Source organism: Ursus americanus, chromosome 20 (assembly GCF_024610735.1).
Source record: "Ursus americanus isolate L20-20 chromosome 20, mUrsAme1.1.p, whole genome shotgun sequence".
Taxonomy (NCBI): domain Eukaryota; kingdom Metazoa; phylum Chordata; class Mammalia; order Carnivora; family Ursidae; genus Ursus; species Ursus americanus.
In genome coordinates this window covers 4752543-4777986 of record NC_142146.1, presented here as the reverse complement: position 1 = coordinate 4777986, position 25444 = coordinate 4752543, and the positions used below count along the sequence as shown (strand labels likewise).

The window sequence follows — 25444 nt, the reverse complement described above, 5'->3', positions numbered from 1 at the left end:
CAGCTGAAAAATAAATGAGTCACTCTCTATATAAAGAAAGCTAATACACATTCATCAAGAAACCAAGAATACGGGGCACCTGGGTGGCTCAGTCAGTGAAGGGTCTGCTTTCAGCTCAGGTCATCATCCCAGGGTCCTGGGATCGAGCCCTGCATCGGGCTCCCTGCTCACTTGACAAGTTGATGAATGTCTCAGAACTGACTTTGTTTACAGCATAAATACAGAAATACTCATGCAAATAGTAACAAGTCTAATTTTCAAGCTAGAAATTTGAAATATGAAATATCTGAAAATGAGAATATCCCCAAATTTCTTCCTAAGCCATGAACCTGTATTATACTACACAATTCTAAAAATAGTTATGTTAGCCTATTTTACACTAGAGATTTAAGTGGAAAAACAGTACATAAAACTAGAAAGTAAATTATCACGGGCAACAAAATTATTTCAACTAGGGGCTGGTAAAATTTTTTGTGTAAAGAGCCAGAAGCAAATATTTTAGGCTTTGTAGGATATAGGGTCTCTGTCAAAACACTCAAGACTGCTGTTGTCAGTGCAAAGCCAGCCATAGATAACACGTGCAACATGAAGAACATGGCTGTGTTCCAATAAAACTTGACTTTACAAAATTAAGCAGCAGGCCTGACTTAACCTGGGCACTGTAGTTTGCCAACCTCCAATTTAAACTCAGAAACCTTTTTTGGCTCTCGCTTGGTGCTGAGCTACAGAATTTCAGGGTCCTATACAGTCATCTCAATGGTAGCTGCTTGCTTAGATGAAAGAAGGAAAGAGGGGCAAAAGGTCCTGCTCCAAGCCCCTCACCCCACTTGCATCTGAGCCAGATCCATCTTTATCTCTTTTACAAACCAGGCTTCTCTTTAAGACTAAGCTTGAGTAAAGGGTTCTGCAGCTTAAAAAACAGAAAGAAAGAAAGGTGGGTAATAGGGAATGAATCTGAAAATTCAGCTGTACAGTCTGAAAAATAAAATGAGACTACTGGGATGTGGGCTAGAAAAAAATATGAAGTCCCATTAATTATTTAGACTAATTTCACATAACTTTCTGAAAAGGTAATGTGTTCACTTGCTCCAAAAACTAAAAAGTGAGTGAAAGATCCCTATCTGCTAGTTTCCACTCCACCACTCACACCCCCAGATACACACTATTCTTATCCAGAGCTTCCTAACACATAAATAAGCCAATTCAAATGTGTGTTTTATTTTCTCCCTTTTTACACAAAATGCAATCTTTACACAAAATACAATCTTTACACTATTCTCTACCTTTTTTCTTTAACATAACTATCTTCAAAATCTCTCCATATCAATAAATAGAAAACATCCTTTTCTTAATAGCTGCTCTTCAAAAAAAAAAGCTGTACAGATGTAGCTTTATTTCACCAGCCCTGGATATTTGATTTATTTTACTGCTACAAGCAATTCAGAAATGAATTAGTTCATAAATATATCATTTCTAGCATATGCTAACACATACTCAGAATAAATTCTCAAAGCCAGTTTAGATGGATTAAAAGATGTATGGATTTGTAATCCAACCCTTTAGAGCAAAACTGCCCCACACAAAGATTGCACCAGCATGCACTCATAGCCACGAATGAGACCTGTTCCCCCACATGTGCCAACAAAGCATGTTTTCAAACTTTCAGATTTTTGCCAACCTTAGAAATGTTATTTCAGAGTAGTTTTAATTTGTATTTATATTTTATTGAATGAGGGCAGGCTTCTGGTTTATTTTTTTTAGGTAAGCTCTAGGCCAAGTGGGGCTTGAACTCAAAACTCCGAGATCCAAAGTTGCGTGCTGTACCGACTGAGCCAGCCAGGGGCCCCAGACAGGTATTTTTTCATAAATGCTTAAGAATCACTTACATTCATTTCCTCATCTGCAAAATTTCTTTTCACAGCCTTTGCCCACTTTTCTACAGGTTTTTCTCCTCCTCAGTAGCATCTAGGAGTTCTTCATAAACCAGTAAATTTGCCTTTCACCTTTGTGAGTAGGTTTCAAGTATTTTCCCCCAGTTTATTATATGACTCAGCTTATGTTATGATGAACTTTTCCTTTTTTAAAAATGGCTTCTAGGGGCGCCTCGGTGGCGCAGTCGTTAAGCATCTGCCTTCGGCTCAGGGCGTGATCCCGGTGTTCTGGGATCGAGCCCCACATCAGGCTCCTCTGCTAGAAGCCTGCTTCTTCCTCTCCCACTCCCCCTGTTTGTGTTCCCTCTCTTGCTGGCTGTCTTTCTCTGTCAAATAAATAAATAAAATCTTTTAAAAAATAAAAAAAATAATAATAAAAATGGCTTCTAGATTTTAAGTCAGAGTAAGAAAGACTCTTTTCATTTCAGCTTCATAAAGGAATTCTCACCTATTGTTTTAAACATGACATTTTATTCTACACATTTCAAGTTTGATCCACCTGGAATTTATTCTGGTATAAAAATAACCTGCTTTCTAAATGGCGAGGCAGTTGGCTAACTTCTTCTGATTGGCTTAGGATCTTTTTTACACTAAATTCACAATTTATTAGTGTCTATTTCTATTTTCTATTCGGTCTTTGGTCTGTCTAATCATGTACCAGTACCACTGTGTTTCAGACACAATATTATATATTTTAATATCTGACAGAATTAGTTTCCTTTACTGTTCTTTTTGTTCTGTTTTCTTGGCTAATAATTTGACAGTTTTTCTAGCTGAGCTTTAGGATCAACTTGTCTAGTTTTAAATGAAAATCTATTTATTTTAAATCAAATTATGTTGAATGCGTAAGAACTGACATCTTTATGCAGTTGAGTCATCCTACCCAAAAAAAATGACGCATCTTTCAAATTCAAGTCCTCCTCTGTGCTCTTGAACAGTGTTTCAAAGCGTTCTACATACAGACAGGTCTCATAGATGACAAATTTATTTCTACGTATTTTCTGGTTTTTGTTGCTATTACAAGTGGGGTCTTCTCTGTTATATCTCCTATTTACATGAAAGCTACTGATTTCTATAAATTATCTTTACAACCCATTGTCTTCAGTAATAGTTCTATTATTTGCAGAGTTTTGGGGATGATTCTCTTAGATATTCAAGTTGTACAACCATAAAGTCTTTATAAATAGTGAAAATTTTAACTTCTCCTTTTCAATTTTTATATTTCTAATTTTATTCTTTTGTCTAACTGTGCTGGCTGATACTGCCGATACGGTATTAAATAATAGTGTTGATAGTGGGCATTTTGTCCTTGCTTTTAGAAAGTATGTTTACATTGTTTCTCCATTAACCATGATGCTGAGTTTTGTGCAGATATACACAGATCGGTACACACACACACACACACACACACACACACACACGGTGTTAAGGCAGTATCCACCTACTTCATTTTACTAAATACCAGAAGACTTATTTTCTCTTTTTTCATTTAAATTCAATTAGCCAGCATATTAGTTTTTGATATAATGTTCAATAATTCGTTAGTTGTATGTAACACCCAGTGCTCATCACATCACATCACATCACATCACATGCCCTCCTAAATGCCCATCACCCAGTTACCCCAATTCCCCCACACCTCCCTATCTGCAACCCTCGGTTTGTTTCCTGGAGTCGGTTTGTTTCCCAAGAGTCTCTCATGGTTTGTCTCCCTCTCTGATTTCTTCCCATTCAGTTTTCCCTCCCTTCCCCTATGACCCTCTACGCTATTTCTTATATTCCACATATGAGTAAAACCATATGATAATTGTCTTTCTCTGATTGACTTATTTCACTTAGCTTAATACTGTCTAGTTCTATCCATGTCAATGTAACTGGTAGGTATTCATCTTTTCTGATGGCTGAATAATATTCCACTGTATGTATGAACCATGTGAAAACACTTATTTTCTCAACTGTTTTTTCCTCACCTATGAAAAGAATCTTCTTCCCCTTACATGTAAAAAAAAAAATACTGAACCAATCATTGCATTACTGGAATAACCACCCCATCCCCCTTGTTCATGGTCCTTTTTCTAACATACTGGTATCAATGGTAAGTATTTTATTCAGGACTTTTGCCACCATATTCATAAATGAAACTGGTCTGCAGACTGGTCTGTCTTCATCTTTATCAGATTTTCTTATCAATAAGACTAATCTGGAGGGGTTTTTTTAACCTCTAAAACCATTTAAAAAGTACTTTAATTATTTGATTTTTAAAGGGTTAATAGAAAAACCGTAAAAACAACCACTGCTCTTTCTTAGGAGGTGGAGGGAGGTAGCACTTCAATAATTTCTCCAACAACTTCTAAGAAAAACAGTTTAAATGTGAACAGAGGAGTGAATAATGGTCAGGCTGGCTGAAAGGTTCAAGAAAGACTCATGAATATAATAGTCTCTGAGTTCTTTATGCTCATTACTAATGAATATATGGTTCTGTATATACCTGAAGGACAGTTTGACTGGATATAAAATCCTTGGCTCATATTTGCTCTCCCTGAGTTCCAGTAGCAATCACTCTACTCTATTCTAGCATGCAATGCTATGGGCCTAAATCTTTTCACCTTTTTATAAATGAACTTGATCTTTTTGCCCCATTGCCTAAAGGATTCTGCCATTATCTTTTATGGCTAATAATTTATATGCCTTGGTGTTAACCGTTCTTGTTCACTTTTCCTGACCATAAGATACGCCTTTTCAACAAGCCTTTACTTATTTTAGGAAAATATTCTTGAGTAATATTGTTAAATATTTGTTCTGCTCATGGTTTTGGCTTCTCTTCTTTCAGGAGAATTCAATTTTGCATATTTGGATCTTCTTTGCCCATCTTATCTCTATCCTTTTTAATTCTTTTTTTTACTTTGGTTTCATTTTCTTTGATTTCCTCTTTTCTACTCTGTGCTCCTTTGTCTTCTTCACTGTCTATTCTTCTTTTTGCTCCTTCCCATTCCATTTGGCTTCTGTGATGGTTTTGTTCTTCTCTCGTCTACTTGTTTCCTGAATCCTGACACCTCACATTTTACCATGTCCTGTCTTCTCACCATCTTCCTTGAGTTCTGGCACTTCTGTGTGTGGCGTTCCTCAGGGTGATTTCTTCCTAACCCTTTTCTCCTTTTTTTTTTCCCTTAATTCATGATGAAATGCTCATTCAGAATTTTCACCTGTTCTGTGACAACATTATTCTGGTGAATATTCTCCATCTATTAGGTTTTATTAAATTTTATTTTTTTCACCATTTTTAATAAATACTGTATCTCTGTACCAGTGCTGTGTCAACTCTACAGGTCACTCGGCATGGAATGAGTCCTACGTTACTGGTGCAGCTTTCTCAGCAGGCTCCTTCAGAAGAGCAATAGCTGATGTTTCCTAAGCTAATTACCCTGTCTTCCCCATATCCTGTACCTCTAGTTTTACATGTAAGGAACCTACTTGTCATTTCAAGGTAAACTACTTATGTTTATTGGCATTTCTGAGACCTGCCACCCTGAACTGTTGTGTTAGCATTTCTGTGACATCACTGTGCTTCTGACACCTGGAGTTTCTGCTCCTTTTCATCTTTTATTCTCAGATCACACAGCTTGCTTGTTGCTTTGTAAATGTCCAGGAGGAAAGGAAGGAAATTGCTATCTCATACTGCCAAGTTCACCCCAAAGTCTCCACATACAACTTTTCAAATGAAAAATACTCTACAATTCGATACACAAAAATAACTTACTTTAAGAGTTCATCTCTTTCTGTCTTCCGCGCAAACACTATATCACTGCATTTGTTCTGGAACCTGACCAAGATTTCAGTCAGCTCATTGTAAAACTGTAAGCAAAAAAGAAATACAAGTAATAAACCAGAATAATTTTTTAATCTAAAGAGGAACACAATCTTAAAGCTCATCTGTCAATCATGGTTAAAGCTAAAGAACTAAAGTCCTCTGCATGAGACAGTCATACCACTGAGGAGGTTCAACAACTTAATATTAAATATGACCTAACTAAAGAAAATAAAATAACAAAATCCTCTTTAGAGAACACTCATCATCAAAAATTAAAAGTTTCATGATCAGGAGTATGTTCCCAATTCCTAGAGAAAAGTCAATTACTTAATAAACACATGAAACCTATTTAAATGGAAGGATTAGATTTGCACATTCACTTCAGAAATACAGGCATCACTTCAGAAACCCTGAGAAGTATTTCCAAAGGGTCTCTGAAGAGTTTTCTCAGCTTATCTATTTCAACAAAGCATTTTAAACCAAATTAAAATGGTTTTTTACTCTTCTATTTCCAAGGCTTTGTAGTATTTCTACCCCTTCTTCAGAGGGTTTTACATTATATCCACTGTATTTGTATCAAGATAACTTTATTCAGTGATCATTATGGAGTTAAAACACCACAAGGTACCACAAACCTGAAAAACCTTAAAAATCACTTGCTCCCTCAAAAGCAAAGTCAAAGGTAAAAACAAATATAATCATTTCCCTAAGCTACTTAAAGGAAAGGCACCAAAGATCAGCTTCGACTACTCCTGTTCCTTCATAATTCACTCAAATTAGTCAACTTTCGGGGTGCCTGGGTGGTTCAGTCAGTTAAGCAACCAACTCTTAATTTCGGCTCAGCTCATGATCTCAGGGTAGAGAGACGCTCTGAGCCCCATGCTGGGCTCCACGCTCAGCACGGAGTATGCTTGTCCCTCTCCCTCCCCTCACCCCTCCCCACTGCTCACTTTGAGCAAGCTCTCTTTCCCTCTCTCTCAAATAAAAAAAAATCTTTAAAAAAAATTTTTTTTTAATCAGTCAACTCTCTTTTCTTTCTCCCCAAAAAGTGTCACTAGCTTTTGACATCTCTGTGCTAATTTCTTTTACCTGAAATTCCTACACCCTCTTTCTGCCTGGTGAAATATACAATTCATTCTTCAATGTTCCCATGAAATATCACCACTGTTAAGCTTCCTCTCGCTTACAACAAGCCTCTTAAAGGCAAAAGTCATTAAAGCTAGGAAGTTCAAGAATAATGTGGTATAACTGGAAACACAATTAACTTCTCAAACTATACTTTCACATCTGTGCCAGTGAACTATTATTTCTTTTGTACATCATACCTTTGTGCCCTCCTTTAAATTGGCTACAAGCTCAACGAAGTTGTCATATGCAGCAGCTAAATTCTTCAAAACTTCTTCTCTTAAGTTAGCTTCATTATTAGATTGCTTCATTTTTGAGAATTCCTGGTGAGAGACCTTATTAAAAGAAAAGATTTATGTATTTACATTTATTTATCAAATTAATATAGCTCATAACATTTTTATTGCTTTTTTGCCAATTACATATGAAAATCATGTATGATTACATGCCAGAATTACTAGAAATTTACCTAATATTTCTTTTGTGATAACACAGTACTTTAAATCTTTTCTTAAAGTAAAAATACCACAAATTCAGTGGGTATCAAAACATAAACAATAATGATTACAGACTTCTATTAATATGTAGCACTTGCAAAAAAAACACAATCATAAACAGATACAGATTTAGTCCAGGTTTATCCTTTCTTGATTTTCTTTAAACATAAATCTTACCAACGCATATAAACTTTACCTGAATATTTTTAAGAAGTTCTTCCTGTTTCTTTAGAGATTCCTGGACTTTAGTTGTAAGACCTCCATAGATTCGATCCAGTTCAGTGACAGAAAGAGCTTCTTCATTTATGACACCATCTTGAGCCAAAGCAGTCAAAAATTTGCTTGTCATGTCAAAATTCACTGATTTCAAGTCATTCTCCAGCCCTTCTCTTTCCTTCTTTACTTCATCAAGATTTGTCAGTAAGGATTTTAAGACATTTACAACCTAAACAATTAAAACAAAACAAAACCCTTTGTTTAATTGCCAAAAAAACTCAGAAGCCAATTTCCAGAAGGGAATTATATACAAAGGTTCACTTAGAGTTGGATTACTTCTCAGAAAGCCAAACATCAATTTTACATCAGGTTTATTTAGAGACATTGTACCTTTAGTGGGACTCAGCTTGTAACAGGAGGCAGCAATAATGGCAACAGTAACACGCACAATGATTTACTGAACATTTACTATGTGCCAGGGACTGTCCTAAACACTTCACAAATATAATTTAATTTAATCCTTCCAAAGTCCCGTTGGGTATATATTTATTACTTCTATTCCACAGTTGCAGAAACTGAGTCTCAGAAAAATTAAGTAACCTGCCTAAGGTTACACCACCACTAAGAAGCAGAGGTAAAATTTGAGACCTAAGTCTGCCTAACTCCAAAATCAATCTCTTAACCACTATATATATACTATATACCATGTCCCTGTTATGGCTCCAAGGTAGAGGAAGGTATGTTTTTGCCAAGTAAGGAGATACCATATTTTGCTGACATAGAGAGATTGAGAGAAAGAGATACAGACAGACATGTAGATAGAAACAGAGACACAGATATATATGGAGAGAGCATCTTAGAAAAAAAGAGCCAGAGATACAGATAAAAAGCTATAAACCATGTGTTTATTTTATATACTGGGAGAAAGAGAGGAGAGAGGGCTCTTGTACATCTGTTCATATCATTACGAGTTTTGCATCGGGGGGCACTTGGGTGGCTCAGTCATTAAGCATCTGCCTTTGGCTCAGGTCATGATCCCAGGGTCCCAGGATCAAGCCCCGCATCTGGCTCCCTGCTGAGCAGGAGTCTGCTTCTCCCTCTCCCTCTGCACCCCCCGCTTGTGCTAATAAATAAAATAAAATAAAATAAAATAAAATAAAATAAAATAAAATAAAATAAAATAAAATAAAATAAAATAAAATAATAAAATAAAATAAAATAAAATAAAATAAAATAAAATAAAATAAAATGGACGCCTGGGTGGCTCAGTCAGTTAAGCGTTTGCCTTTGGCTCAGGTCATGATCCCAGGGGCCTGGGATTGAGTCCCACATCGGGTTCCTTGCTCAGCGCGAAGCCTGTTTCTTCCTCTACCTGCCATTCCCCTGCTTGTGGGTGTGCACGGGCGTGCTGTCTCTAACAAATAAATAAATAAAATCTTTAAAAGGGGGGGGGGCGCCTGGGTGGCACAGCGGTTAAGCGTCTGCCTTCGGCTCAGGGCGTGATCCCAGCGTTCTGGGATCGAGCCCCACATCAGGCTCCTCTGCTATGAGCCTGCTTCTTCCTCTCCCACTCCCTCTGCTTGTGTTCCCTCTCTCTCTGGCTGTCTCTATCTCTGTCAAATAAATAAATAAAATCTTTAAAAAAAAAAAAAATCTTTAAAAAAAGGACTAGAGTTTTGTCTCGGATTCAGCCTAGGCATTCTCTAACACCCACATGATTCATAAACAACCCTGCAGAGTAACAGTATCAGTGCCCAAGTGCCCTCTGATGCCACTTACAAGCTGTCCCCTTTCACTCACATCTCTTTGCACTCTTGCTAGGACCAGCAGGGAGAACACCAGCTCCAATCCCCCTATTGGGCTTGCCCCTATGACGCTCAGAAAGCTGGGGGAAAAACAAAGGAAGAAGGGGACACCCATGAACCCCATCTACATCCCTTTCTTACCATGGCATTTCCAAATCCAATGGATTTCCCCACCTACTGCCTGTTTCTAAGCATTTCTGTCCTACTTTTCATGCCACAGCCCTAGTTAACTCCTTGACAAGTGTCCAGAATAAACTTCCTTTTGGAAGACTAAAGACCCGAGGAAAAACCTAAAATTTCTTCTAACTTTTGGCCTCTGTTTACCACCCACATCTGTCCTATCTTAAATTCCACGTCTTTTAACATTCAGAGTAGTGGAAAGAAATGTGACTCCTAGAGGTCCAAGAAGCCTCAAGACCCAGACACTTTCAATGGAAGGAAGAAGAGGAAAAAAATCACACCTAGACGGAGATGGCAAGTCTGTTTCAGGGATCTAGTGGAATCTGACGTTCAACAATGTGCATAAAAATCTTGTTTCCAAATGACTGCCAGGATACATTGTTAAATGAAAATAAAAGGCACAAAAGCCTTGGTACAGCATATTGCATTCTGAGTGAGAGAGAAGGGAAATCAGAAACAGAAAGACATATATACATAATATATTATGTATATATATGGGCTTATATATTTTTTACAAAAAGAAAAGCACTAAGGACAAACCAGAAACTAATAAATAAGGCTGCTTATAGAGAACAGATGGGAACAACGTGGAAAGAACAGAGATGATATTTCTCTGCATGCACCTTTTGAATCACAAACATTTTTTACACATTCAAAACACAAAATTAAATCAAAACTTTAGAATAAAGAAATACAAGTACCTCGTTAAAGTGAAACATAATTACATACAAAAAAATTTTTCATCCCTAACTATATTCCCTTAATGGACATATTAAGACTTAGTTACCGTGTAACCAAGGGTACTTTACTACCTGGAAAACTCAATTTCATTATCGGCAAAACAAGAGTAGTAATACCTATCCCAGAACTGTTCTGAAAACTGAAATGATTCATATAAAGTGCTCAATATAACTTCTAGCACAGGGTAAGCATTCAATCAGTAATAGTCATTATTATTAACTGGTAGTTAGGTTTTATGGTTTAACTCTATAGTTTGAGTACACTATAGACTGCTGAAGAGGCTTAGGCATCTAAGCATTAAGAAAAGAAGAGAGGAACAACGAGGAGCAGATTAAGAATTAAAGTACCCTTGGGGCGCCTGGGTGGCACAAGCGGTTAAGAATCTGCCTTCGGCTCAGGGCGTGATCCCAGCGTTCTGGGATCGAGCCCCGCAACAGGCTCCTCTGCTAGGAGTCTGCTTCTTCCTCTCCCACTCCCCCTGCTTGTGTTCCCTCTCTCACTGGCTGTCTCTATCTCTGTCAAATAAATAAATAAAATCTTAAAAAAAAAAAAAATTAAAGTACCCTTTATTTTGCTAAATTATAACCATTTCTTCTGTTTTGAATAACTATTTCTGTAATTATGTCACACATTTTGTGGGAGGGGGTACAATAGGATATAATTTTAGAAGGTTGTGACAATATTATCTTTTGTCACATTTAAACTGATAATGGAACCTCAACCATGACTGTGACTCTACATGAAGGCTGTTTATCTATAAGAAAAATGCCACCTTTTATCTTTCTCTCAGTTATGTCCAAAAAAAGCTAAAAAGAAAAAAATAAAACAGTCAAGTAAAAGAAAACTGGGGGAGAAACAGGAATACACAGAACTGGTTTAAAAAAAAAACTAGTCTACTAAACAAAGCTGAAAGTCAGGGACACTATAACACTATTATCTAGAAATAGATTGGATGCTTCTTCCACTGTGTAGCAACTAAGATCCTCTCATCAAATAATGGGTCAAAATTGTGGTAATAGTACCCCAAGTTGACTAATAAGTAATATGAGAAGACAGATATGGTTCACATGAATAAAACCTCCTCTTCGGTGAAGAACCAACCACACAGAGGGCAGCAGAGTAGCGTGGGAAGAGAACCCCAACAGAATTTGTAGAACTAAAAGTTCTAATACCAGCTCCACTATGTAGAAAAACTACCTTCCTAACTTTTATGGTAGTCAGTTTTCTAATCAGTGATAAAAAAGGGCCAGATATGTATTTAATAAGTCCTATTCTATTGCAAAATGCTATGATTCTAAGTCATTGGGGGAAAAAATGCCATTTGAAACAACCAATTTATAAATGAACTTTTAGACCACCACACAGAGTCCTTATATGACAAGCGTCCTCTTTTTTTTTTGTTTTTTTTTCAGACTGTCATATATACTAGTTCAACCATATTTTAGACTGTATGATACTGGCCTTATTTTAACAGAGTTGACTACAGCAGAAAATGAATTAAACTGCTTCTGCAAACGAATGACCAGAATAGTAAGAAAAGTAAACCACTGCCTACGTTTTTGTATCCACTCAAGTTTGAGGCTTAATGTGTTATCAAGTTAAAGTATATAAATAATTAGAATCCCTCCGCACCCCCACGTTCACTCAGCATTATTTACAACAGCCAAGATATGGAAACCTAAATGTCCATCCATGAATAAAGAAGACGTAGTACGTACACACACACGTACACACACACACACACACACACACACACGCACACACACAAACAGGAATATTCAGCTATAAAAAAAGAATGAAGTCTTGCTATTTGTGACATGAATGCACCTTGAGGGTATTATGCTAAATGAAATAAGTCAGACAGAGAAAGACAAATACCATATGATCTCATTTATATGTGGAATCTGAAAGAAAACCAAGCTCAGATACAGCGAACAGATGATGACTGCCTGAGGTGGGGGGTGGGGGAGGGCGAAATAGATGAAGGTAGTCCAAAGGCACAAACTTCCATTAGTTAAATACATGAAGTCACGAGGATATAACGTACAGTATGGCAACTACACTTAATAACACTATATTGTGGAGCGCCTGGGTGGCTTAGTCTGTTAAGTGTCTGCCTCTGATCAATGAATTAGAAACCAGGAGCACAGTAGAGGAGATCAACAGAACGAGAAGCTGGTTCTTTGAAAGAATAAATAAGATCAATAAGCCACTGGCCAGACTTATTCAAAAGAATAGAGAAAGGACCCAAATTAATAAAATTATGAATGAAAGGGGAGAGATCACGACCAACACCAATGAAATAGGAAGGATCATTAGAAACTTTTATACACAGCTTTATGCCAATAAATTAAGCAATCTGGAAGAAATGGATGCCTTCCTGGAAACCTATAAACTACCAAGACTGAAACAGGAAGAAACTGATTATTTAAACAGACCGATTAATTATGAAGAGATTGAAGCAGTGATCAAAAACCTCCCCAAAAACCAGAGTCCAGGGCCTGATGGTTTTCCCAGGGAATTCTACCAAACATTCAAAGAAGAAATAATACGTATTCTTCTGAAGCTGTTTCAAAAAATAGAAACAAGGAAAACTACCAAACTCATTCTATGAGGCCAATATTACCTTGATCCCCAAACCAGGCAAAGACCACATCAAAAAGAATTACAGACCAATACCTCTGATGAATATGGATGCCAAAATTCTCAACAAGATCCTACCTAATAGGATCCAACAGTATATTAAAAGATTATCCATCATGACCAAGTGGGATTCATCCCTGGAATGCAAGGCTGGTCCAACATTCACAAATCGATCAGTGTGATAGATCATACCAACAAGAAAAGAGTCAAGAACCATATGATCCTCTCAACTGATGCAGAAAAAGCATCTGACAAAACACAGCATCCTTTCCTGATTAAAACCCTTCAGAGTGTAGGGATAGAGGGTACAGTCCACAATTTCATAAAAACCATCTATGAAAAGCCTACAGTGAATATCATTCTCAATGGGGAAAAGCTGAAAGCCTTTCCCTTAAGATCAGGAACATGACAAGGATGCCCACTCTCACCACTATTATTCAACATAGTACTAGAAGTCCTTGCAACAGCAATCAGACAACAAAAAGGGATAAAAGGTATCCAAATCGGCAAAGAAGAAGTCAAACTGTCTCTCTTCACAGATGACATGATACGCTATATGGAAAACCCAAAAGACTCCACCCCCAAATTACTAGAACTTATAGAGCAATTCGGTAATGTAGCGGGATACAAAATCAATGCTCAGAAATCAGTTGCATTTCCATACACGAATAATGAGGGGATCCATTCCATTTACAATAGCACCAAAAATCATACATTATCTCGGAATTAACTTAACCAGAGACGTAAAGGATCTATATTCTAGAAACTACAAATCACTCTTGAAAGACACTGAAGAAGACACAAAAAGATGGAAAAATATTCCATGCTCAGGGATCAGAAAGATAAGCATAGTTAAAATGTCTATGCTACCCAGAGCAATCTACACTTTCAATGCCATCCCGATCAAAATACCAATGACATTTTTCAAAGAACTGGAACAAACAGCCCTTACATTTGTGTGGAACCAGAAAAGGCCCCAAATCGCCAAGGAATTGTTGAAAAGGAAAAACAAAGCTGGGGGCATCACGTTGCCAGATTTCAAGCTATACTGCAAAGCTGTGATCACAAAGACAGCATGGTACTGGCACAGAAACAGACACATAGACCAATGGAACAGAATAGAGAACCCAGAAATGGACCCTCAGCTCTTTGGGCAACTAATCTTTGACAAAGTAGGAAAAAACATCCGGTGGAAAAAAGACAGTCTCTTCAATAAATGGTGCTGGGAAAATTAGACAGCTACATGCAAAAGAATGAAACTTGACCACTCTCTCACACCATACACAAAGATAAACTCCAAATGGACGAAAGACCTCGATGTGAGACAGGAATCCATCAAAATCCTAGAGGAGAGCATAGGCAGCAAGCTCTTTGACATTGGCCACAGCAACTTTTTTCATGACCCATCTCCAAAGGCAAGAGAGACAAAAGAAAAAATGAACTTGTGGGACTTCATCAAGATAAAAAGCTTCTGCACAGCCAAGGAAACAGTCAAAAAAAGTAAGAGGCAGCCCACGGAATGGAAGAAGATATTTGCAAATGACGCTACAGATAAAAGACTGGTATCCAAGATCTACAAAGAACTTCTCAAACTCAATACACGAGAAACAAACAAGTCAAAAAAGGGCAGAAGATATGAACAGACACTTTTCCAATGAAGACATACAAATGGCTCACAGGCACATAAAAAAAAGGTTCAAAATCATTAGCCATCAGGGAAATTCAAATCAAAACCACACTGAGATACCACCTTACTCCAGCTAGAATGGCAAAAATTGACAAAGCAAGAAACAACAAATGTGGAGAGGAGGTGGACAAAGAGGATCCCTCTTACACTGTTGGTGGGAATGCAAGTTGGTACAGCCACTTTGGAAAACAGTGTGGAGGTCCCTTAAAAAGTTAAAAATAGAGCTACCCAATGACCCAGCAATTGCACTACTGGGTATTTAGCCCAAAGATACAGACATAGTGAAGAGAAGGGCCATATGCACCCCAATGTTCATAGCAGCATTGTCCACAATAGCTACATTGTGGAAGGAGCCAAGATGCCCTTCAACAGACGAATGGATTAAGACGGTGTGGTCCATATATACAATGGAATATTACTCAGCCATCAGAAAGAACGATTACCCAACATTTGCTGCAACATGGACGGGACTGGAGGAGATTATGCTAAGTGAAATAAGTCAAGCAGAGAAAGACAATTATCATACGGTTTCATTCATTTATGGAACATAAGAAATAGCAGGGAGATGGGTAGGAGAAGGAAGGGAAGAATGAAGGGGGGGGGTAAACAGAAGGAGGATTGAACCATGAGAGACTATGGACTCTGGGAAACAAACTGAGGGCTTCAGAGGGGAGGAGGTGGGGGACTGGGATAGGCTGGTGATGGGTATTAGGGCATATATTGCATGGTGCACTGGGTGTTATATGCAAATAATGAATCATGGAATATTACATCAAAAACCAGGGATGTACTGTATGGTGACTAACATAATATAATAAAAAATTATTAAAAAGAAAAAAAAAGTGTCTGCCTCTGGCTCAGGTCATGATCCCAGGGTTCCGGGATGGAGTCCCACGTCAGGCTCCCTGAGGAGTGGAGGGTCTGCTTTTCCCTCTTCCTCTGCCCCTCCCCCCACGTCCACTTGTGCTCTCTCTCTCTCAAATAAATACAATCCTCTAAAAAAATAATAATAATACATTGCATATCTGAAAGTCGCTAAGAAAGTAAATCTTAAAGTTCTCATCACAAGAAAACAAATTCTGTAACTACGTGTGATAATTAACTAGATTTATTGTGATCATTTCACAATATGTACAAATACTGAATCATTATGTTGCACACCTGAAACTAATTAATATTGTATGTGAATTATATACCTCAATTTAAAATTTTTTAAAATAATAATTAGAATCCTGTGGTGTTTATTTCTATGTTTTAAAAACAGCTCCAATTAGCTTTCAACTGCAATTAATTGCATCCCTTTACTAAATTAGGCTGCCAGTAGTTATCATTCCATCAACACTTTCTGAATCCTTACATGTTGGGTACTGCTCTAGGTTCTAAAATACAACTATCAACAAAAGCAGAGTTCTTCATGAGGGGGACAGGGGAAGAGAGGGGAGAATTAAACACACACAAAAAACAGAGCAATACAGTAGACAATGACAAAGAAAAGGAAAGGGTGACATCTGGGGCTTTAATGAAAAGAGAAGCAGTGGCCATGCAAAGGGAAGACAGACCCCAACAGAAGGAAAGCCAATGTTAAAGTCCTAAGGCAGGAACAAGCTTACCATGTTCAAAGGGAAAAGAAAAAATTTTTTAAAAGGCTAGTATGGCTTAAACACAGTAAAAAAAAAAGGCTGTCTGTACTTCACCTTTAAGACCAAGAGCTACAAACTTTTCCTATAAAGAACCAAACAGAAGGGGAAAGAAAAAACAACAGAAAGAAAATATTTCTGGTTTTGTTAGCCACAGTCTCTGTTGCAACTATTCAACTCTGCCTTTCTAGTGTGAAAGCAGCCATAGACGAAATGTAAAGGAGTGTAACTACGCTCCAACAAAAGTTTATTTATGGATACTAAAATGTGAATTTTATGTTAACGTTCACATGTCATAAAACATTATTCTTTTGATTTTTTCAACCATTTAAAAATGTAAAAGGCATTCTTGGCTCATAGGCCATACAAAAACAGGAGGCAGACTGGATTTAGCCCATAGGCCATCGTTTGCCAGCCCCATTTAGATGATAGAGCTCTCTGTAGCATCTAACACACCAAACACATTTAGGCACAGAACAAATACTCTCAATGAGATTTTCAGCTTTACTTTTCAGTCCCTGCCATTTTATTTTCAGAAAAGGCAGACATGAGAATTTTCTCAACAACAGAATAGTGGGAACCTGACCACACTTACCCTACACTAAAGCTAATCTGGAGTTTTCCATCTAGCTCTGTTAGGGACCATGGTGCCAAAGTTCCTGGCATACAGTAGGCCTTCAACAAATGTTTACTGAACAAATGAATGAAGAGATGACAGTCAACCTCGACACCTATCTAGACACTTCCTGTTACAAAAAACAAAGAGTAAAAAAGCTGCATTTGCAGATCACCCACAAGTCTAGAAGGTGACTTTGTGTGAACCAGAAAAAAGCAGGGCCTACAAAGGCACAGAGCTTTGGACAGTGCTACTTTATGCACTATCTCTGAGGAGATAGAGATTTTTTCCCAAAGGGACCCCTCCATCACCCCAGACAGATGCAATACTATTAGAAATGTATGATACCATTTTTGTACAAAAAAGATGCCTCTTCCTCTAGGCAGACTCAACCCTACACTAGGGCCAAGACTTGGCTGGCCAAGTGTAGACTAGATTCCATACCCCTGCTGATCAGAGGTGTACAATCACAAGCAATGGTCCTAAGTATTAAAAAAAGATCCTTAAATACAAATTACCCATAGCTTGCAACATTTTTCACAGTATCTCAATATGTAAAAACAATGCCCAAAGAGACCAAAGATAAATAGTAGGCCCCTTCACAAAAAAAAAAAAAAAAAAAAAAAAAGCCCAACCAGTAAGATCAGATTTCTTAATAAAACAAGTAATTTGTATTCACTTTAATAATCAGAATTCAAATGACTATGCTTTTATCATAAAAAAACTCTAGCTAAAATGTGTCATCAACAACTACGACAATTACCCTGAAACAGCTTTAACAAACATACGATATTAGTTAGTCTTTTTGATAAAGGCACATGATGAATGAATATATAGAACACTGAAAATTTTTTGGTTGCTTCTATCTAGAAAACCTAGCTTCAGTAAAGTAACTTCATATTGACTATGTTTTCTTCCCCTATGTAATACCATTATGAAGTAACAAAAACAGCTGTGACTACAACTGTATAAAATAACAAAGTAGTGCATGCTAATTCTGATTTTGCTCAGCAGAAATCATTTTTGCTTTTCTACTGAAAGCAGGAGAATCAAAGAACAAAAGCCATATAAGTTCAGAGTCACATACAAGACACCAAAAAGAAAAAGGAGAGGGGATGACTGGTTAGCTTAGTCAGTAGAGCATGCGACTCTTGATCTAGGGGCTGTAGTTCAAGCCCCATGTTGGGTATAGAGACTACTTTTTAAAATATTAAAGAGAGAGAGAAGAGGGTGCTAAGCAGGGATTTTCTTTTTCCTGAAATAAAAAAAGGGTCAGACTTTGGTGCTGTTATGTGGGTCTGCAGTCTCTGTTCCTCACAAATTAACCTAACCACCTTTCCTTCTCCTTTCCTCCCATTTCCTTAAAGCAACTAATTGATATTCTCTGTTCCATCAGGTTCCCCCTACCTTTAGATTTGGGTTCTGTGCCCATTCAACTATGCAGTCTTCACTGTGGGGGCTCATTTCCACTGAACCTTTGATAGCATCTCTGACACACCACTCACTCGATCCTCCTCAGATTTTATATGTTCACTTTGTCTGCCTGTCTACTCTGTTCTTGTCCCGTGCCACTCTCTTAAGAGGCCTCGTTAGAGAGAAGCTCCAAAATACTGGAATTTAAGTGCTTCGTCATCTAAATCCTTACAGCATACTTTCTATAGTCACAACACTTGTCTACCCTGTATTACAGTTCTCCTTGTATAGGTCTGATCTTCCCACACTGGACCATGACTTGAGGGTAAAGGCTGTATATGATACATTTGCTGACTTTTCAAAGTACCTAGCATAATGCCTTCCAGAGTAGGTATCCAAAGCCTTGGCTGAATAAATACATGAAATGTTTCTGTGGAAAGACAAGACACAACACTGATAACTTTTGAGACCTACTGTCCCAGGAAATTCACCCTTTTCAAGAAGTTTTCAGCAAACATTTTTTGCCCTTCGGCTTATTCTCCTATGTACTTCATTCAGGATCCATCTTATTCTATTATATCTACTACAGTGATCAGCCACTAAAGCGTATTTGCACCTTTGGACTTTCTGACCCAAATGCCTCACTGTTTATTTTCCCCTTCCTGTCACAAAGAGAAATGCTATAATGATGTTACCTAAAAATCAATAATTTTTATTGATTTTTATCAATCAATAATTGATTGATTTTCCCTTTAGAGAGAGTCACAGTGGAATACAGTGGATGGTGGTAGAGAATGATGTATCAACAAAGAATTTATGGTCAGAAGAGCATCTGGTCAAATCTAGTCCTTTCACTTCAGGGAAGTTTCTATACTTCCAAGCCTCTCCCTTTTATAAAACCTGAATTAAATACTGAACTTGTAAAGTATCTATAGTACCAAGCTCATAGGAAACATTCAATAAATAGGAATTATTATTACAAAATAGTAATATTACTGATGTGATTACCTATCACACAGTGTATGTATCATGCTACTTCAAATATAACCACCTCAATTTATGTTTGCATTTTTGAAAAGATGACAGTAAGAAATTGGCAATTAATTGTGCTCATAATGGCTTGAACATAGTTTCCATAAGCAGATGACCACCCACATCAAAATGCATCTGCTTACCTCACTGCCCTGCATGGTCTTCGCCGGGTTAGCAGAAGGGATGGCAGCATTCAGCTCAGGCTCCGGTTTACACAGAAGTGCAATGGTGTCACGGTGAGACTGATAACGTTCTTTTACTTGCCCATCTGCTTGCACAGCTTTATCCAAAACTGTTCTGAAGTTGGTTCCCTCTGTGGGGGAAAACAAATGTTACCAGTACAGCAGTGACTTTAACAGTAAAATTTATAGGCTGGTTATACTTTTAGTTCTGCTCTCCAACTTTACTTTTTTCCCCCTCTTCTATGGGCCTTGATTCATTATGTAATAGAAATTGAGCTCCTGTCACTCTTGGCATTTTTGTTTCTGGCAAAATGCACACGTATACCTTAAAACACATCTGTGGTTACTATCACCAAATAAAAGCTAACTGACATTAGTCTGATCATTTCCTACAACTCAATAATATCGAAAGAAATCATTCACTCCAAAAACTGTTACACAACTTACTTAAAAAGTATTCCCCTCTCAAAGGATCACTGCTTCAACTTGACTTGAACAGCAGATACATTTTTAGAAAAAATGTCAGTAATATTAATTATATAATAATAAATAAATAATAAATAAATAAATAAAACTAGTCTCTAGCTACCATAAAAAGACACCTATCTCAACAACACAAATCTTAATAATTAAAGTCTTAAAAAATAATAATTTGGCCTCAAATTAACTGGTAAAACTCACCCCTTACCACCCACTAGTAGTGAAATGAAATTACAAAACCATATGCATACAATATGATCTCATTTACAGGTGTCTGAGTGGCTCAGTCAGTTGAGCGTCTAACTCTTGGTTTTGGCTCAGGTTACGATCTGAAGGTCATGAGATCAAGCCCTGATACCATGTTCAGTGGGGAGTCTTCTTGAGATTCTCTCTCCCCTTCCCCCAGCTTGCACAGTCTCTCTCTTTCTCTCTCTCAAATAAATAAAATCTTTTAAAAAACCTGATCTCATTTTTTTTTAATATGCTTAGAGCTTAATAGCAGTTCCTGGAAACAGTGATATCTAGTGGTTACATAGATGCTCTTAAAAAAAAAAAAAAAAACACAGGGCTTAGAATAGGAAAAGTCACAGAATGATTGTCATTTTTACTTTTTTTTTTAAAGAATTTTTTAGAATTTTGGGGGCACCTGGGTGGCTCAGCCAGTTGGGTGTCCAACTCTTGATTCTGGATCAGGTCATGATCTTAGAGTCATGAGCTCGAGCCCCAGGTCAGGCTCTGTGTTCGTCAGGAGTGTGCTTGAGATTCTCTCCCTCTCTCCCCGTCCCTCTGCATACACACCCCTACCAAGCACTAAATCTTTTTTAAAAAAAGAATGATACATTCTTTTTAGAATTTTTAAGAATCTGAACTTCTTATAATGAACATGAATTACCTCTGTTATTTACATTTTATCTCACACTGAACTGAGGAAAAACACCTGTGTTTTCACAATAGCAGTTTCAGTAAAAACAGGTTTACAATTGACCCTAATTTAATCAAGCAAAAATGTGGATCCAAATTAGGAATTTATACTGGCACCTGAATGATTCAGTCAGTGGAGCATGCAAATCTTGACCTCAGCATTGTGAGTTCAAGCCCCACACTGGGTATAGAGATTACTTAAAAATAATATCTTAAAAAAAAAAATGGGGAATTTATTCAAGTGGAAGCCATTTATACACATTTTTACCTGCTCTTAAAGGCTTATAGAGTTCATTAGATGGTGTCCTTTGCCAGCGTTCCTTGAATTTTGCTCTTAAATCGTTGTCAGTTGCTTCTTCTTCATCCAATAATCTTAATGACTTTTAAAAAGGAAGCAAAGTAACAATGAAATATCATTTCTGGTATAAAAAAATTAAAAGATATTTTTTAAATGATCAGACTCAATATAGGTGAGAATTAATGGATGGGAATACCCCTACTTTACTGGCTGGAATATAAAATGGTACAACAATTTTTGTTGCACAAATCCAAGTTATAACATATTTAATAAAGTCATAAAATTTAAGGGTAGGTTAGCCGTTACCTTACTCAGTAAATTAAAAAGGAAGAAACATTAAGAGATTATGTATATCCATATATATACACCAAGACTACTTTAAACAAAGATTCTTTTTAAGATTGAAATAAATAGAAAGCCTTTAGACCTTACATAACATAAACAAAGAGAAAGCATGAATTTAACCACATGAAAATCAAAGATTTAAGACTTCTATCCCAGTACAACAAACTAAAAAGCAACATATATAAAATGACTTTTGAATGGGTATCTGAGAAGACAGAATAGTAGCGGGCCGGAAACACAGGAAGGTGCTAATCATCTACCAGTAGAAACAAGTGCTAGAGCACTGGTACCTGTTAATCCCAGGCAAATTAGCGCACAGGTCTGCAAACTTGTCTGTCAAACACTAGAGTAAATATTTTAGGTTTTGTGGACCTTTGTGGACCATTTGTCACAAATTTTTTTTTTTTACAACCCTCTAAAAAAAGATAAAAATCATCTTTAACTAGTGAATCATACAGAAATAGGTCACAAGGCAGAACCGGTCCACTGTCCATAGTTCACCAACTATACAGTTCACTACTGGCTTAGAGTGTGGATGTGACGGAACAGGAGCAGGACATAAGAAACACAGGTGGGGCTGCTATGAGTGGAGGTCACATCAAAGGCAGGACCCTCCCTCAGACTGGGATACTTCCAAATGAGTGGCACTCACTGGATAAATTTTTAAAAAGGAAGACTGCCTGACAAAGGAAACTTACTTGTCTTGGTTCTAAATAGAAAAGAAAAGAAATTACCACCTAAGATTCTTTTTTTTTTTTTTTTTAAGATTTTATTTATTTATTTGACAGAGACAACCAGCGAGAGAGGGAACACAAGCAGGGGGAGTGGGAGAGGAAGAAGCAGGCTCATAGCAGAGGAGCCTGATGTGGGGCTCGATCCCACAACGCCGGGATCATGCCCTGAGCCAAAGGCAGATGCCCAACGACTACGCCACCCAGGCGCCCCTAACACCTAAGATTCTTAATCAAAAGCCTGTCCTTAGGACTGGCAATCATACTACCTCTGTGACACAAAGCCGTAAGATGTACTTCTGACAAAAAGGTTAACTACAAAAAAATAAATAAAATAAAATATAAAAATTCTCTAGAAGAATTCACTTTAAAACCCAGACCTCAAAGAACTCCCACATATAAATGCAATGGAGTATTTTGGACTGGATCTTGAAATAGGAGGACACTGATGGACTAACTGGTAAAATCTGAGTAATAATACCATACCAATGTTAATTTCTTAGTTTTAACAAATGTACCATGGATCATAAGATTTTAACTTTAAGGGAAGCTTGGTAAAGAACTCTGCACCAAGAGACAGCAAAAGGAACAAATCACAGAACCAAACCACGAAGACCAGAGATATTGGAATTATAACATGAAGAATATAAAATATATTTAATATGTTTTCAGAGTAAGAGAGAAATTAAAATTATGACACAGGAGAAAGAACAGGAAGAACTTCTAGAAATGAAAAACATAATAAAATTAGGAAGCTAATGACTAGTTAAAAGCTGCTAAGATATAACTGAAAAGGATCAGTGAACTGGAAAATAGATCGAAGAAATTACACACGATAAAGCACAGAGGAGCAGAAAATGAGAAATCTTAAGAGACGTCGAAAATAAAGTTAGGGGCTCCTGGGTGGCTCAGTCAGTTCAGCATCCAACTCTTGATTTCGGCTCAGGTCATGGTCTTGGGATCCTGGGATCCAGCCTCATTTCAGGCTCTGTGCTCAGTGGGAAGTCTCTGTGTCTCCCCCTGCCCTTCTGCACTGACACTCTCTATCGCAAATAAATCAATAAAATATTTTTTAATAAAAGAAAAAGGAAAGAAAGTTAAGAAGATTCAACTTAAATATAATCAGCAACCCAGAAGGAGTTACTAATGACAACAGGGAAAAAGAAATGTTCCAGGAAATGAAAACTAAGAATTTTCCAGGATGAATGAAAGGTAGAATTCAACAAACCAGGAATAGAAAAGAACTTCCTCAACCTCATAGAAAAGCCCACAGCTAACATCACAAAGTGAAAGTTGGGAAGCGTTCCCCTAAGATCAGGGATAAGACAAGAACATCTGGGGGCACCTGGGTGGCACAGGGGTTAAGCGTCTGCCTTCGGCTCAGGGCGTGATCCCGGCGTTGTGGGATCGAGCCCCACATCAGGCTCCTCTGCTATGAGCCTGCTTCTTCCTCTCCCACTCCCCCTGCTTGTGTTCCCTCTCTCGCTGGCTGTCTCTATCTCTGTCAAATAAATAAATAAAATCTTTCAAAAAAAAAAAAAAAGACAAGAACATCTGCTCTCACCACTTCTATTCAGGGCAATAAGCAAGAAAAAGAAATAAAAAGGCATCCAAAAAGGAAGAAGTAAAACGATCTCTCCCTGCAGATTACATGACCTTAGACAAAGAAAATCCTAAGGAATTCACAAAATATCCATCAGAGATAATAAACAAATTTATTAAAGTTACAGAGTACAAAATCAACATACAAAATCTACACTCTATCTATACTTTATCCTCTAGCAACAAACAATCCAAAAAGGAAATTAAGACAACAATTCCATCTACAATAGCATCAAAAAGAATAAAATACTTAGGAATAAGTTTAACCAAGGAGGTGCAAGACTTGTACATTAATAGCTATAAAACACTGTTGAAAGAAATTAAAGAAGACCTAACTAAATGGAAAGACACTGTGTCCATATTCATGGACCGGAAGATTTAATACTGTAAAGACTAGCAATACTCCCCAGGTTGGTCTAAACATTTAGGACAATCCCTATCAAACCATTAACTTTAGGATTTTCCATATATATAACGGTTAAATCAAACCACAATGAGATACCACTTCATACCCACAAGGATGGCCATAATTAAAAAACAGAACCATCAGGGGCGCCTGGGTGGCTCAGTCGGTTAAGCGTCTGCCTGTAGCTCAGGCCATGATCCCAAGATCCTGGGATGAGCCCCACATCTGGCTCCCTGCTCAGTGGGGAGCCTGCTTCTCCCTCTGCCTGCTGCTCCCCCTGCTTGGGCTCTTTCTCTGACAAATAAATGAAATGTTAAAAAAAAAAAAAAAAAAGAACAATTTAAGGGTTGGAAAGGATGTAAAGAAACTGGAACCTTTACACACTGTTAGAAAGAATGTAAAATGGTGCCACTGCTCTGGAAAGCAGTTTGGTAGTTCCCCAAAAAGTTGAACATTGAATTCCTGTATGATCCAACAACTCCACTCTCTTCTGTATATACCCAAGAGAATTTATTTATTTTTTTTTAAAGATTTTATTTATTTATTTGACAGAGATAGAGACAGCCAGCGAGAGAGGGAACACAAGCAGGGGGAGTGGGAGAGGAAGAAGCAGACTCATAGTGGAGGAGCCTGATGTGGGGCTCGATCCCATAACGCCGGGATCACGCCCTGAGCCGAAGGCAGACGCTTAACCACTGTGCCACCCAGGCGCCCCTACCCAAGAGAATTTAAAACAGGTGCTTAAAAAAAAAAAAAAAAACTTGTTCACAAATAGCATTAATAATCAAAAAAGCAAAACATCCCAGTATCTATTCCTGATGAATAGATAACAAAATGTGATACGTCCACACAATGAAGTGTCAGCCAGCCATAAGAAGAAATGAAGTGCTGGCGCTACAACATGGATGAACCTGGAGACATCATTCTAAGTGACAGAAGGCAAGAGTGCACATACCATTTGATTCCACTTATATAAAATGTCCAAAAGAAGCAAGTCCACAGAGACATAATCAGAGTAGTGGCCGCCAAGAGTAGGGGCAAGGGGGAATGAGGAGTAACTGCTAATGAGAATGGAGTTTCCCTGGGGGTGATGGAAACACTCTGAAATTAGACAGTGCTGATGCCTACACAATACCGCAAGTGTACTA

General features: G+C 37.6%; 1 protein-coding gene across 2 annotated transcripts in view; it reads right to left on the bottom strand.

The window, feature by feature from the left end:
- The window catches only part of PDCD6IP (programmed cell death 6 interacting protein), a 76519-nt gene that overhangs the window by 7775 nt on the left and 43300 nt on the right, over positions 1-25444 (bottom strand). For both annotated transcript variants that reach the window (XM_045798294.2, XM_045798295.2), the window contains exons 11-15: positions 21183-21294; positions 19475-19644; positions 7558-7806; positions 7065-7199; positions 5689-5783 (exon numbers count right to left, since the gene is read on the bottom strand). In XM_045798294.2, coding sequence (XP_045654250.1) covers positions 5689-5783; positions 7065-7199; positions 7558-7806; positions 19475-19644; positions 21183-21294 — 761 coding nt within the window. The remainder of the gene's footprint in view (positions 1-5688; positions 5784-7064; positions 7200-7557; positions 7807-19474; positions 19645-21182; positions 21295-25444) is intronic.